Raw genomic sequence first — 14970 nt, forward strand, 5'->3', positions numbered from 1 at the left:
TATGTGCCAGTGACCCAGAAAATTCTGATACCCAGAAACGGAGACTGTGAGCTGGTCTTCAATAGTTAGGCTGTAGCTTGCTAGTGTAGATAGAGCCATTTTATTAAAGGATTTTTTTTTTTTTTACTTTTCTGAAGTGAGAAGCGGGGAAGTGGAGAGACAGACTCTCCCACATGTGCCCAACCAGGATCCACCCAGCATGCCCACCAGGGGGCGATGCTCTGCCCATCTGGATATTGTTCCTTTGCAACCGTAGCCATTCTAGCACCTGAGGCGGAGGCCAGGGAGCCATCCTCAGCACTTGGGTCAACTTTGCTCCAATGGAGTCTTGGCTGCAGGAGAGGAAAACAGAGGTAGAGAGAAAAGAGAGGGGGAAGGGTGGAGAAGCAGATGGTGCTTCTCCTGTGTGCCCTGGCCGGGAATCAAACCCAGAACTTCCACACACCAGGCCAGTGCTCTACCACTGAGCCAACTGGCCAGGGCCTAAAGCATTTTTAAATGGGTAAAGGTTGTTATGCCTTTGAAATAACTGTCAGAAAGGCAGATTACAAATCAGTGACAACAGATCCCAAAGGGATTCTGTGTTTTAATTTTATTTTTTTTAAGATTTTATTTATTCATTATAGAGAGGGAGGAGAGAGAGAGAGAGAAGGGGGAGGAGCAGGAAGCATCAACTCCCATATATGCCTTGACCAGGCAAGCCCAGGGTTTTGAACTGGCAACCTCAGCGTTTCCAGGTTGATGCTTTATCCACTGCGCCACCACAGGTCAGGCCTAATTTTATTTCTAATCAATTAAAATGCAAGTACTGCTGTCCAGTGGCTGGCAGTAGTTTCTAAGTACTTTTTGGCTGTGAAGAATTCGTTGTTTCATAACACAAAATAGTAGCTTTAGCTTTTCATCAGAAAGATAAAAGAAAACAAACAGGCAGACAAAACTACTCAAAAAATTTGTACACACAAAACACAGTACCTTTGCATGTTTCTTTTTTAAAGAATTTAGCTCCTTCTGTTGTTTCTTTAAATGCTTCAAGTAAGCCTGTGGAAGAAACAAACAGGACCCAAAATAAGGTTTTTGCAGCCACAATGATTACACTTTGGGGAAACAAAAATATATATATTGGTTTTGCCAATATGTATAAGAGTACTTGGGAAATGACTAAGCAATTTTACCTTCATCTGCTTTAAATCTTCTATTCTCACTTGAGGGATAAGTTCAATACCTGAAAAGAAAAAGATTAGACATGGTGTATATTAAAAGTTAGGAGAGAATGACTGATAATAGAAAATTCAGTTTTGAAATCTCATCTAAAGACTTTGGAAGAACAATTAACTTGATGTGTAACCGGAATGCTTATTGTCTTAGGTCGGGTTTCTTAAGGGTGGAGCCTGTGACTAGGATTTGAGTTCACATCATTGAGGGAAGGCTCTTGGGAGAAAGTCCTGAGGGGGTGAGAAGCAGGAGAACAGAGGAGGAAGAGGGGGGTACAAACAGCTGAAATGCAGGCTCAGCCAGATTCTCCAGGGAGCCCATTGACATAACCAGCCTTCCAGACTTGTTCCACCTTCTGGTAAGGAGACTGGACTTTTGCAACTCCGTTTATTCTGTTGAGGCCTTCAGAAGGTTTACAAAACCTTGTAGGCATTTCCAGGGAAGAGTACTCCCATGGTCTGAGGCCAGTTCTGAAGGAGGAAAGTATAGTTGTGATCAGCTACCAGCCAATACTCCCGGCAGCTGGGGGAATGGGATGTCGACCCCATAAAGGAAATCTGACCAAGCCCAACTGTATGTATTATAGTTACTTTTATCTTGGTATTTCAAGGCATATCATATGAGTCAACTAACTCCTAACTCTATCCCAACTTCATCATCAAAGACCAAAACATTTTTTCTAGCTTCTTTTTACCAGATTTAATTGCAGCATGTAAGCAAAAATGCTCTTGAGCACGGCAAAACTTTTAACATACAGGAAATAATGAAATCAAACTGCTGTATATCAGGATGCTGTCTGGAGGACCTGGCGTAATATACAAATTCATCCAGCTGAGTGATGCTAGGCCAGGGTTGTCATGGCAACCACAGTTGTAGAAGAATCCCAAAGCATGTTTCATTTGGTTTCCGATTTTCATCTTAGGCAAACAAAATAAATGCCCTCTCTGTGCCATAACTGATTTCCATTAGAACCTCAAAGGCTGGGTGTGAGATATTCAGGAAAGAGAGGCTTCACGTCCCAAGCTCTTCTTCCCTGTTTTGTCCATTTTTTTTTTTTTTTTTTTCCTTTTTCTGAAGCTGGAAACGGGGAGAGACAGTCAGACAGACTCCCGCATGCGCCCGACCGGGATCCACCCGGCACGCCCACCAGGGGCGACGCTCTGCCCACCAGGGGGCGATGCTCTGCCCATCCTGGGCGTCGCCATATTGCGACCAGAGCCACTCTAGCGCCTGAGGCAGAGGCCACAGAGCCATCCCCAGCGCCCGGGCCATCTTTGCTCCAATGGAGCCTTGGCTGCGGGAGGGGAAGAGAGAGACAGAGAGGAAAGCGCGGCAGAGGGGTGGAGAAGCAAATGGGCGCTTCTCCTGTGTGCCCTGGCCGGGAATCGAACCCGGGTCCTCCGCACGCTAGGCCGACGCTCTACCGCTGAGCCAACCGGCCAGGGCCTGTTTTGTCCATTTTAACGAGATGTGCACATCATGCGTGAGGGTGGCAGGGCTGGAAAAGGAGACTCATGGCTGAGGGAACTCAGCCTTGAGACCTGTAACATTTTACGATGGGGGAGTCAAGAGAACATGAGATTGCTCTCTGTTCTCGTACATCTGGCATCCTGAGCTAACTCCCTGGTATACTGTGGGTAGTGAGAGGCAGTGTAGTGCAGGGGAGAGAACCATGAAGGCTAAAGCTCCCTAACTTTGGGGTCTCCTTTTGCTCGTCTGTAGGACATGCAGGATTGAGGGCATACAAGGTCCTCCAGAAAGCTAACAAATCTCCAGAGTTGGACCCAACTGGACGAGACATTGTTTTATTTTGATTCAACTATATCTTGATTAACAGGATCCTATGAAAACATAAACTTCTCTTACCTGCTTTTTATTTTCTTTCATTTTCTTGAGAAAGATACAGTAACTTGTAAAGATCTTAGTTCCTAGAAATGATTGTTAGAATAAACACGCACTCTATGGAACAGGAATTAGTACGTGCACAGTTCCATCTAGAGCAGCGTGTCTCACGGAACCTGACGATGCAGCCCCTCATCCCTTAGACCCTCCAGTCTGGTACCACAGCACACACATTGTAACAGTCTCAGGCTTGGGTCTCCTTAAGCTCTTCTTTACCCACCTCTATTGCTTATCCTCTTCTAATTTGTTTTACAAAGCTCAATGCACACTTAGTTTCCTGGTCAATTACTATGCTGCTTTGGTTCAGGAAAGCCTGTGGCTTCTCACCTTAAACTGCATGTTTGAAGTATTTAATGAACAGTATGGAATGGGCACCATCCAATATCAGAATGGAGGTTTGGTCACTAAAAATGGAAGTCAGCCAGTTAGAGTTTGTTTTCCTTTTTTTTTTTTTTTTTTTTTTTTTTTTTTTTTTTTAGCGAGAGAAAGAGGGAGGGAGGTAGAGAGAGAGAGATAGGAAGGGAAAGAGTTGGAAGCATCAACTCATAGTTGTGGCACCTTAGTTGTTCATTGACTGCTTTCTCATATATGCCTTGACTGGGGGGCTACAGCTGAGCTAGTGACCCCTTGCTCAAGTCAGCAACCTTGGGCTCAAGACATTGACTTTGGGCTTCAAGCCAGCGATCTTTGGGCTTAAGCCAGGGACTATGGGGTCATGTCTATGATCCCATGCTCAAGCCGATGACTCCACACTCAAGCTAGTGAGCCTGCTCTCAAGCCAGATGAGCCCATTTTCAAGATGGAGACCTCGGGATTTTGAACCTGGGTCCTCAGTATCCCAGGCTGACATTCTATCCACTGCACCACCACCTGGTCAGGCAGCCATTTAGTTGGCTTTCCACATTCCAGCTGAATATTAGCACACAGGATACGTAATTCTTTTGTATGACACCTCTTATGATCTTTTGTTTCATCCGCAGGTAACCACAAAGAGTTGGCCTTCAAATGCCCATCTGATAATTTAAAAATTAGATAATCCTAGATGTTAAATATCTACAGGGGGAAGAGATTAACAATAAGGGAGTTCATTTTTATTTGTTTTATAAGTTTTGGAATTTAGATATGTCTAAACAGTTATAATTTTGTTGGTTTATAAACCAGCTGGCTGTCCATATAAGTGTCTATCGTGGGGTGTGAGAAGAGAGTGGAGGCGTTAGTGAAATTCACTGTGTGAAAGTGCTTCCCAGAAGGGACATGAATTTAAACATTTCCTCTCTGGATATTGTACTCAGTATAACCAAGGTGCGGGAGACCCAGCAGATGAAACACAAATGTTGGCTCTCTACTAAACGATCAGGGAAATTAAGCAGTTTGCCTAAACTGCAAAACATGCCACTCTTGAGTTTTATGGGGCAATTAAAACGGGCAGAATGAACAATTCTAAATACCCTCATAAAAGACTATTTAAAAAGAGTCTAAAATTGCCAGAACCCACGAGCAGCCCAACAACCTGCCTTTACCTTTCTTGGCTTCCACGCCGGACCCCAGGGTGGCCGTGGTGGTTGGTCTGAGCTCAGAGCTGCTCTGCGGAGTCACATTGGTCTTGGCAGTGTTGGCCTTTCCTTTCTTGTCGTTCTTAGAAGTGTCACTGGGCACATCAGCTATGTCACTCTGCAATGGAAATGTTTACATTAGCCCAAAGGAATGCCACCTCAAATTCAACTGTCTTATAAATTCTCCGACTGCATCCAATCTGCACTACTCATCTTCTCCCTGCAACTCTCCTCATGGATGGATCTTTGCCTGGAAGAATGGAAAAGTATCTGGTGACCTCGGGCTTGAGGCACGGGATGAAAGCCAAGGAAAGAAGGTCCAATTCTGTTACAGGCAGAGTTGACCTTCTTTTTTGGTAGTTACTGGAGAGATTGTTGCTTTCACTCCAAACTGAGGAGTGTGACTAAAGGGAGCTTTAAAAACAAAGAAACAAACAATACAATTGTGCACAGAAATGGGAGAAGGTTGGATGTAAGGCCGGCAAACAATAAAGAAATAATAAATGTCAATTTCATTAATTTACTGAATTGAGTTGGCTGGCATTTCAGGGTATCGCAAAAGCATCTCATATTTTAACAATAGATTTTTAAAATCTCATATTTAATGGAGAAAGGGTCCCCAGATGTGAGTTAAGCCACGTTAAATAACTGATTTTTTTAGATGGTGGTCATATTTTATTAAATATGCTACCTTCTCATTGACCCTTAAAACTATTTTGTTGAATTGATAAATTCAGTTTCAAAAACTTTCTTTGAACTTGTTATATTAATTTACTACTTGGCCTTGCTCATATAATCACTGACAACTAAACTCTCCGCACTTGGCTGTCTTTTTTTTTGTGTGTGTGACAAAGAGAAAGAGAGAGACAGAAAGAGGGACAGATAGGGACAGACAGGAAGGGAGAGAGATGAGAAGCATCAATTCTTCATTGTGGCACCTTAGTTGTTCATTGTTTTCTCATATGTGCCCTGACCAGGGGGCTACAGCAGACCGAGTGACCCCTTGCTGAAGCCAGCGACCTTGGGCTCAAGCTGGTGAGCCTTGCTCAAACCAGATGAGCCTGTACTCAAGCTGGAGACCCCAGCACTCAAACTGGGTCCTCTGCATCCCAGTCCGATGCTCTATCCACTGCACAACTGCCCGGTCAGGCACTACTTGGCTGTCTTTAATTGACTATTGCTACTTACGGTTTCAATGCCCATAGCTCTCATTTGGTCTGCTCTTTTTTCTGTAATTGAAAGAAACTTCTTTGGATCTGACAAAGCATCCACAATATCTGGGGAATAAAAAAGAACAAAGAGCTGTTAATTCTGTTTTTCTAAAAATATCTAAGAAAGGCAGCTAACACGCCATTCAGAATCCTGGACCTAACATTTTTATAAACATTGCTATGCTTTCTTTATCCTTCTAAAAGGATAGATTAGAACAGTGGTAGTCAACCTGGTTTCTACTGCCCACAAGTGGGCATTACAGCTTTCATGGTGGGCGGTAGCGAAGCAACAAAAGTATAAATAACAATATAGATTTCACTATAGTAAGTTGTTTTATAAAGATTTATTCTGCCAAATTTAGCGAAAATCCAACATAAAGTACTTGGTAAGTAATTATTATTATATGCTTTAACTTGCTGTAACTCTGCTTTATAAATTTTGTAAAGTTACTTCCCTACTTTATAAATCACCATTACTGTGGAACCGGTGGGCGGTTAGAAAATTTTACTACTAACAGAGATACAGAAGTGGGCAGTAGGTATAAAAAGGTTGACTATCCCTGGATTAGAAGAAAGAATCCTTCTTTCTCTCTCTGCTTAAATACTTGAAGACAAATTCCAGACAACATAGCATTTCATCCCTAATTACTTCTCTATGCATCTCTGAAAAAGATGTGTAACCATGCCAGTACTGTGTCCAATCAAATTGGCATCTCTCTTTTAAATGGTACCTTTTTTTTTTCACATCAAAATATCATTCTGTTCCCAAATGTTTAACTTACCTCCAAATCCATCAGGCACGTATGTTTTAAGAACAATATTGCAGAAAATCGTGGGCAGTGATAACGGTTTATTCCCCTCGTTTCGAAGGGAAATGTGTCGATAGCCGGCTTGGAGGCCATCCAGTGGCAGAAGCCTTTGGCCAATGAGCTTGTTGTTGTCATCGTACACTGCTATCCTCAAGACTGCCAGGTCAGGGAGGATCACCTGCAAACAGAGAGCGGCACTTTTCACTGAGGTTTGGAAAGCAGCTCCCCAGGACCACGGCTGTAGCAATATGGCTCACAGCCACATTGCTCTTCAATGCTCCTTTATGGTTCAAAATAGGCTCATGATCAATTATTCTTAAAGTATACTGTACTTTAAGCTACTGTGCTGAAAGCTATTAAGAAAGGCAATTAAGCCTGACCAGGCGGTGGCGCAGTGGATAGAGCGTCGGACTGGGATGCGGAAGACCCAGGTTCGAGACCCCGAGGTCGCCAGCTTGAGCGTGGGCTCATCTGGTTTGAGCAAAAATTCACCAGCTTGGACCCAAGGTCGCTGGCTCAAGCAGGGGGTTACTTGGTCTGCTGAAGGACCGCGGTCAAGGCACATATGAGAAAGCAATCAATGAACAACTAAGGTATCGCAACGAAAAACTAATGATTGATGCTTCTCATCTCTCCGTTCCTGTCTGTCTGTCCCTGTCTATCCCTCACTCTGACTCTCTCTCTGTCTCTGTAAAAAAAAAAAAAAAAAGAAAGGCAATTAATTGGACAGGTTTCCTGGAAATCATCTGATTGAAAATTTCAGATGGAATGGATGTGAAAAGTCACAAACCCTACCCCCCCCCCACCCACCCATGAAATGAATAAGCAAAAAGAGACTGAGAAATAAAGTGATTTTCTTTACTCTCAGAGACAATCAGTGACAGTTGGGCACGGCAGTTTGGGCTCTTGACTTCTAATGTTGTGGTCTGTCTGTTACCTGAGCTCCTTCTGCTATCTAATTCTACCTGTTTTTAAATATGTAAAATGTATCTTTGTAGAAATCTTTATGTATGAAAGATAATTAATGTATAATTTTGAATTCTCCCTTTTTCTTGCACTTCTCAATTTTTAACATATTTTGAGATATTAAAATAGAGTAAATGGGACAGCTAGAAACATTAACATATAACCAAGACACTCTTGCCATTCCCAAACTGATTAAATGGACATATAACCTGAGCTCAGAGAGCAGAAACCCTATTCAGATATAAAATAGCAACATGACAAAGGAAAATCCAATGTTTGTAATGTTGTTAACCAGGAGTGCCTTTTCATTGGCTGAGAGCAATTCAGGGCATCCTGGCTGATTTGAGTACCATGTCTAAAGCTAGGTGATATACTGATTGCCCATTTATGCCTAGAGGCTGTAATTTAATTCCAACTTCAATAAGACGAAAAGGCAAAAAGCTAAAATTCAGCCAACTTCAGTCACGCATGCTATTGTGCCGCATGCTATTGTGCCTCATGGGATGAATGGAGGTTCATTACCTTGTGGGGTTACTGCAAAGAACAAACACAATAACAATAAAAAAAGGAAACAACTAAAGTGCCTGATACCAATGAAACAATTTAATTTCTGAAGAACAGAGAAGGATCTGGAATTGGCATTTGTTTCGGTGGCCAGTAATGTTACATATAAATACCAAGTTCAGTATTTCCTTACTCATAAAAACAAAGAACTTCTGCACTTAAAGGTTTGAATTTCTAGAAATGTGTGTTAGGATTAGCTATGATGACAAAGAAGACTGGCCAAATGCACAACAGATTTATCTATAACAAACTAAAAAAACCAGGGAAGAAAGAAAGAAAAATTACATGTGGGTATATATAACTTATATAACTGATGGCAGCAGTAGAGCAGGTTGACCATGTAGGGGTTTGCATGATAATGGTACTGACGTCACAGTGTGAACTGAAGTTTCAAAAGAACCTGTTTCATTGTCCCTACATTGCTCTTCCTTACACGGCTTCCTTAAACCAGTTAGTCTGTTCTGAAGTGAACAACCCCTATTTGTTAAGATGAGAAGCCGTTTCTGTGTTGCATGAAACACAAAAGGAGCAGAATCACCTGCAAAATCTGTGCCTAAGGAAGAAGCCAGAAACCATTTTGGTCAGGATAACAGAAAAAGAAAGAAAAACAGACATTCTCGGAGACAACAGGGCCAACAAAAAATTTTTTTCAATACATTTTCAATTGACAAAAGAGAAATTAAATAAAAAATAACTACAAGATTAAAAACTGAATATTATGAAAGAACAATTATGATTGTTCTTTTTTTTTGTGGCAAAGACAGAGAGAGTCAGAGAGAGGGACAGATAAGGACAGACAGGAAGGGAGAGATGAGAAACATCAGTTCCTTGTTGCGGCTTCTTAGTTGTTCATTGATTGATTTCTCATATGTGCCTTGACCATGGGGCTACAACAGACCGAGTGACCCCTTGCTCAAGCCAGCGACCTTGGGTCCAAGCTGGTGAGCCTTGCTCAAACCAGATGAGCCCATGATCAAGCTGACAACATTGGGGTCTCGAACCTGGGTCCTCTGCATCCCAGTCCGATGCTTTATCCACCGCGCCACCGCCTGGTCAGGCCGATTGTGATTGTTCTTAGGATCAAATTATAGTATTGGAAGAAAAAAAATCCAAAATACCAAATATAGCACATGAAGCACAGAACCTGCAGGCAGTAACAGGTATCACATTTTCAGGGGCACAGGACAAGCCAACTGACTCATTTGAAGACGTTGATTGGACTTGATTATGGTGAAATATTCTCCCTACCCTCTTGGCTGAAGGAACAGTGTCAGTTACCAGCTGCTGCTAGGGCAGATGTGTGATGGTGTCAATTAGCAAGGATACATTCTAAGTAGATTGCACACCTGGGGCTCTGGCATTGCCAATGAGGAAAGAGAACCAAAAGATGAACAAGGACAAACAGAAACAATGATCATATAACAGCTACAGCACGTACGCCATTAGAAGAGGGGGAAAAGAAGATATTTTGGGTTGAATAACTGTCCCTTATATCAGTGGTCCCCAACCTTTTTTGGGCCATGGACCGGTTTAATGTCAGAAAATATTTTCACGGACCAGCCTTTAGGGGGAGATGGATAAATGCACAAAATAAAATTATGCAACCGGCGTAAAAACTGGAGTATTTTTAAATACTGATATATAAATAATTGTCAAACTTACGAGACAAGCGTCAAGAGTGAGTCTTAGACGAAAGTAACAGAGGGAATCTGGTCATTTTTAAAAAATAAAACATTGTTTAGACTTAAATATAAATAAAATGGAAATAATGTAAGTTATTTATTCTTTCTCTGCGGACCGGTACCAAATGGCCCACAGACTGGTACCGGTCTGCAGCCCAGGGGTTGGGCACCACTGCCTTATATCATGCAGTGTCTATGCAAGAAAACATGACTCCCAATAAGCAGAGCGAATCTGACACACTGAGAATGTCCTACCTTCCGAAATACGAAAGATTCTTCATTGTAAACCGGATTGAGTCCATTGTTCATCACCATGCGCGTTCGGAATTCCTTACGTATGGTGTCCGTGGGCAGCCCGTACATATCCACTTCGACGTATGTGCCGATTTTCTTATCTGATAAGAACTGACCTGATATGACCTGCAGCAATAGGACAAGAGAGAGGGTCAGTGTGATCATCAGTAGCAAAGAATAATCGGGAAGGAAGACTTTCTCTGTTTGTTCTTTGAAGTTTTAATTATCTATGGAAATAATGGCTTCACTTATTATACAAAAACATTATTGAGCAACTACTGTATTCAAAAAACTCTTCTAGGCAGAGGTTCTACCCTCAAGAACTGTCTAGAAAAAGAATAAGGGAAATATACACGAGTCATATAATAAAGTGACGGGTTCAGATATGCCCCCAGATCACTTCACAGCCCCGAAATTCTGCCATCCCATACTTTTACTGAATTCTTCTTAAAGTCTTGAAAAGACACACACAGAAAGAAAAGTAATGCTAAAATTTGCCTGTTATTTTTTACTGATACATTTAAATTTTATTTATTGGTTTAGAGAGAGAGAAAAACAATGTGTTGTTCCGCTTATTCATGCATTCATTGGTTAATTCCTGTGTTGACTCCTGTATGTGCCCTGACCATGGATGGAACCTAAAGCCTTGGTGTATGGGGATGATGCTCTAACTCAGTTAGCCACCTGGCCAGGGCTCCTTCAGTAAATTAACACCAGTCAACTATGTGTTATATATTTATAAGGATCAGCATTAAATTCTACCTATATAAAGCTATGGAAAGACTATTTTTCATTTACTTTTCAAATGACTAATAGCCATTTGTCAGGTTTTTTTCTTCATATATCTACTAGCTAATAATTTTAAAACAGTTTTTTTTAGGTTTACTGGACATACAATAAACTTACCTATTCAAAGAACACAATGAAATTAGTGTTGACATATGAGCACATCTGTGAATCTTTGACCACAATTAAGACAATGAACATTTCCATCACCCCTAAAGTTTCTTTGAACCCTTTTGTAATCTCTCCCTCCTTCTCTCCGTCCATTGGAAACCACTGATTCACTTTTTGTCACTATATATTAGTTTGCATTTTCTAGGATTCTGTATAAATGAATACATATAGCGGGCATTTTTTCATTAATAAATTTTATTTTGGAGGGGAGTTTCACATTCAGTTTAGCAAAATTGAGCAGAAAAGGACAGACTATTTCATATACCTCCTGTCTCGACACACACAATCTCCTGCATTATGGACATCTGTCACCAGAGTGGTACATTTGTTTCATCAATAAACCTACAATGACACATTATCACCTAAAGTCCACAGTTTACATTAGACTTCATTCTTGGTGTTGTATGTTCTGCAGATTTGATCAAATATAAAATGGCATGCCCTAACATTCTAGTATCACATGGAATAGTTTCACTGCCCTATAATCCTCTGTGGTCCACCTATTCCTCTCTGCTCTGCCCTCAGCACAGGACAGCCACTGATCTGTCTCCATCATTTCCCTTTTCCCATGATGTCATATAGTTGAAAACATATAGTATGTAGCCTTTACTGATTGGCTTCTCTCACTTCGGTAACATGCATTTGTTTCCTCCATGTGTTTTCATGACTCAATGGCTCATTTCCTTTTAGCACTGATGAATATTCTATTGTCTGGATGGACCACAGCTTATTTATTCATTCACCTACTGAAGGTTATCTTGGTTGTTTCCACATTTTGGCAATGATGAGTCAAGCTGCACAAACATTCCTGTGTAGGTTTTTGTGTAGACATAGTCTTCAATTCATTTGGGTAAATACCAAGGAATGTGGCTGCTAGACCGTATGGTAAGAGTATGTTTAGCTTTGTAAGAAACCACCAAACCGCCTTCCAGAGTTTTGGATTCCATTTTGCATTCTCACCAGCAATGAATGAGAGTTTCTCTCGCTCCATGTCCTCTAGTAGGTATTTTTTTTGACCTGGTGTTTTTGACTAAAAGTAGCTAGTAATTTACTAGTGAAAAAAGGGAGAAATATTAAGTCAAAGTTGAGAGCAACATGTGGATCTTGCCCCCTTGATATTAAACATTTTAATTGTGATTTCTTAAGACTTTTGCAGGATCATCTGCCTACACATTTATGCCATTCTGTGAAGAGCGGGGGACTTACCTGCACTGAGCAGGTGGCTGCAATCACGCCGTCAACAGGAGTCTCTGAGAAAGGATCAAATGTTCGATCGGGCCGTCTCATGAAATCTGGTTTGAGAAGGTACCTGGTTGGACAAAAGCACAGAAGAAATTTATTTTATTAGTCACTTTTACAAAGGCTATACCACAAACTCTCCAAGACACTAAATATGTTCTTTTCTTCATCTCTAACTTAGGAGATAGGCTTTTAGGCAGAGGACCCTAAAGATGGAAGAGAATAACCCTGCCCTATGGATAATCCCAAAGAGGAGAAGGGAAGAAGGAAAGAGGGGTGAGGGAGGCAGGAGAGCATAAAGGAGGGATAAAGAATTGGTGATGGAGGGAGACTTGAGGTGGTGAACGCATGCTGCAGCGTACAGATGACGTATATGGAATAGCACACCTGAAACCTGTATTTCACTAACCAATGTCACCCAACTGAAAAAGAAAAAAGCCCTCCATATTAAATTTAAAATGAGAATATTAAACTTTAGAATGTGTATAATAAACTACTTAACTTGTGCCTAAACATCTTTTTTAAATAATCTATAAAACCGGAGACGAAGAGTGTATATTTGTAAATATAATGTATCCAGAAATTTCATCTATTCTTATCTTCTCCCACAAATCCTACTTAAATTCATCAGCCCTTAATTAAAAATGACACGGTTTCATTATGGCTGTAGTTCGGAGTGCTGGAACACAGTGACAACAGTTTAAATCATATTACTCACCCGCAGGATCCATTATACTCAAATTTTCCCTGATTCAATTGCATCGCTAAATCTGTCAAGAGACAAAAATAATTTAGCATCTCGTCTCCTCGGACAAAGAAGATCCTGACGGTGTGATTTAAACAATGGAAATCAGACACCGATCTTAGGTTGAAAGTTCTTTTTTATAACACAAGGTACTACTGTGTCTGTTTAATGCACACAACTCTCTTCAATGATGAAATGACCTTGTGTGTAATTTAAATGAAACATAAAATGTGTTTTCATAAAGCTCATGCTAGCATTGCTTTAAATTTGGACTCGCTATATGAATTTAATTAGTGTTGAGAGTACAGATGTCCAGCCTGATATAGCTGGAGGGGATATGCCTTATGACCCCAGAGGAAGGTGTCCCTGAAGATAACAATGGGTTAAAACTCCATTAAAAAATAAACTAGGTAAGAATCATGTAAAAATCAGTTACTTAAGCCCTGACTGAATGGTTCAATGGATGGAGCTTCGTCTCGGCATGCCTAGGTCTCAGGTTCAATACCCGTCAGCGCACATATAAAGAGCAACTAAATAGTACACAACTAAATGAAACAGCTAAGTGGAACAAAGAGTTGATACTTCTCTCTCTCTCTCTCTCTCTCTCTCTCTTTTTCTCTCTCTCCCTCCCTTCCCTCCTCTCTTTCACTTTATCCTCCTTTGTCTCTCTGTCTTAAATCAATGGAAAGTTTTTTTTTTTAAATCAGTGATTTAAGGAGAATTCTTCTATGTAGTCTCTATGGGCAGGGCCTGGCTTAGGAATTTTCTCTTGCAAGCACACACAATCTTCATTCTTTTTTTTTTCATCAGCAAAAGAAATGGGTCTGCTGATGGATATTTTTCTTCTTAAAAGTGTTTTGGTTATACCTAACATTATAGAATAATACAGAAGCTGATCTACTGAATAAACTGCTTGAGGATCATTTAATCCAAGAAGTGGACTGACTGACTAATAACTGAGACTACAACTTGATCTCGTTCAAAATTATTGCCTGACCAGGTGGTGATGCAGTGAACAGAGCATCGTCCTTGGACACTGAGGACCCAGGTTTGAAACCCCAAGGTCGCTGGCTTGAGCACAGGCTTACCAGCTTGAGTGCGGGGTCACTAGCTTGAGTGTGGGATCATAGACATGACCCCATGATCACTGACTTGAACCCAAAGATTGCTGGCTTGAGCCCAAGGTTGCTGGCTTGAGTACGGTGTCACTGGCTCAGCTGGAAGCCCCCAGTCAAGGCACAAGTGAGAAAGCAATCAATGAACAACTAAGATGCCACAGTGAAGAATTGATGCTTCTCATCTCTCTCCCTTCCTGTCTGTCTGTCTCTGTATCTCTCGCAAAAAAAAAAAAATTATTTTGTCTCTGCTAGGAACACTCTGGGATCATACTGGCACCAGGTCATAGTTTCATATAGCAAGGACTAAGGGGCATGCTGTGTAGAAATTTGACTCCAAATTTTGGTCACTGAAGAAGCTCTACCAGCAGGTAAAAAATATAGTCAGGTCACATTCATGCGAAAAGGATGAAGTCAAAGGACCTCTCAATCACTCCAGAGATTAAAGAACAAGGTAGAGAAAGATTCTCAAAGTATGGCAGATGGATTAGAGAATGAAAATGCCCCCAAATTCAGAATCATGGGAGGCACCCTGATATAACAAAGAACTTAACAAGAAAGCATTGATTTGTTTTGATTTTACCAATATGAAGGACCATGCTGTGGAATTAACCATAGAAACTGAACAGGTTCTGTGGCATGTTCCTCACCTGTTTTAGGTAAGCATCTAGAGCAGTGGTCCCCAACCTTTTTTGGGCCATGGACCGGTTTAATGTCAGAA

At 41.1% G+C, this 14970-nt stretch overlaps 1 protein-coding gene across 10 annotated transcripts in view; it reads right to left on the reverse strand.

Annotated features, from left to right (window-relative positions):
* The window catches only part of PLCB4 (phospholipase C beta 4), a 385287-nt gene that overhangs the window by 22234 nt on the left and 348083 nt on the right, over positions 1-14970 (reverse strand). For all 10 annotated transcript variants that reach the window (XM_066387163.1, XM_066387166.1, XM_066387161.1 and 7 more), the window contains 8 exons: positions 13108-13159; positions 12357-12459; positions 10155-10319; positions 6661-6865; positions 5856-5944; positions 4635-4785; positions 1173-1222; positions 973-1038 (listed from right to left, as the gene is read on the reverse strand). In XM_066387163.1, the coding sequence (XP_066243260.1) occupies positions 973-1038; positions 1173-1222; positions 4635-4785; positions 5856-5944; positions 6661-6865; positions 10155-10319; positions 12357-12459; positions 13108-13159 (881 nt within the window). The remainder of the gene's footprint in view (positions 1-972; positions 1039-1172; positions 1223-4634; positions 4786-5855; positions 5945-6660; positions 6866-10154; positions 10320-12356; positions 12460-13107; positions 13160-14970) is intronic.

Source organism: Saccopteryx leptura, chromosome 5 (genome assembly GCF_036850995.1).
Source record: "Saccopteryx leptura isolate mSacLep1 chromosome 5, mSacLep1_pri_phased_curated, whole genome shotgun sequence".
Taxonomy (NCBI): Eukaryota; Metazoa; Chordata; class Mammalia; order Chiroptera; family Emballonuridae; genus Saccopteryx; species Saccopteryx leptura.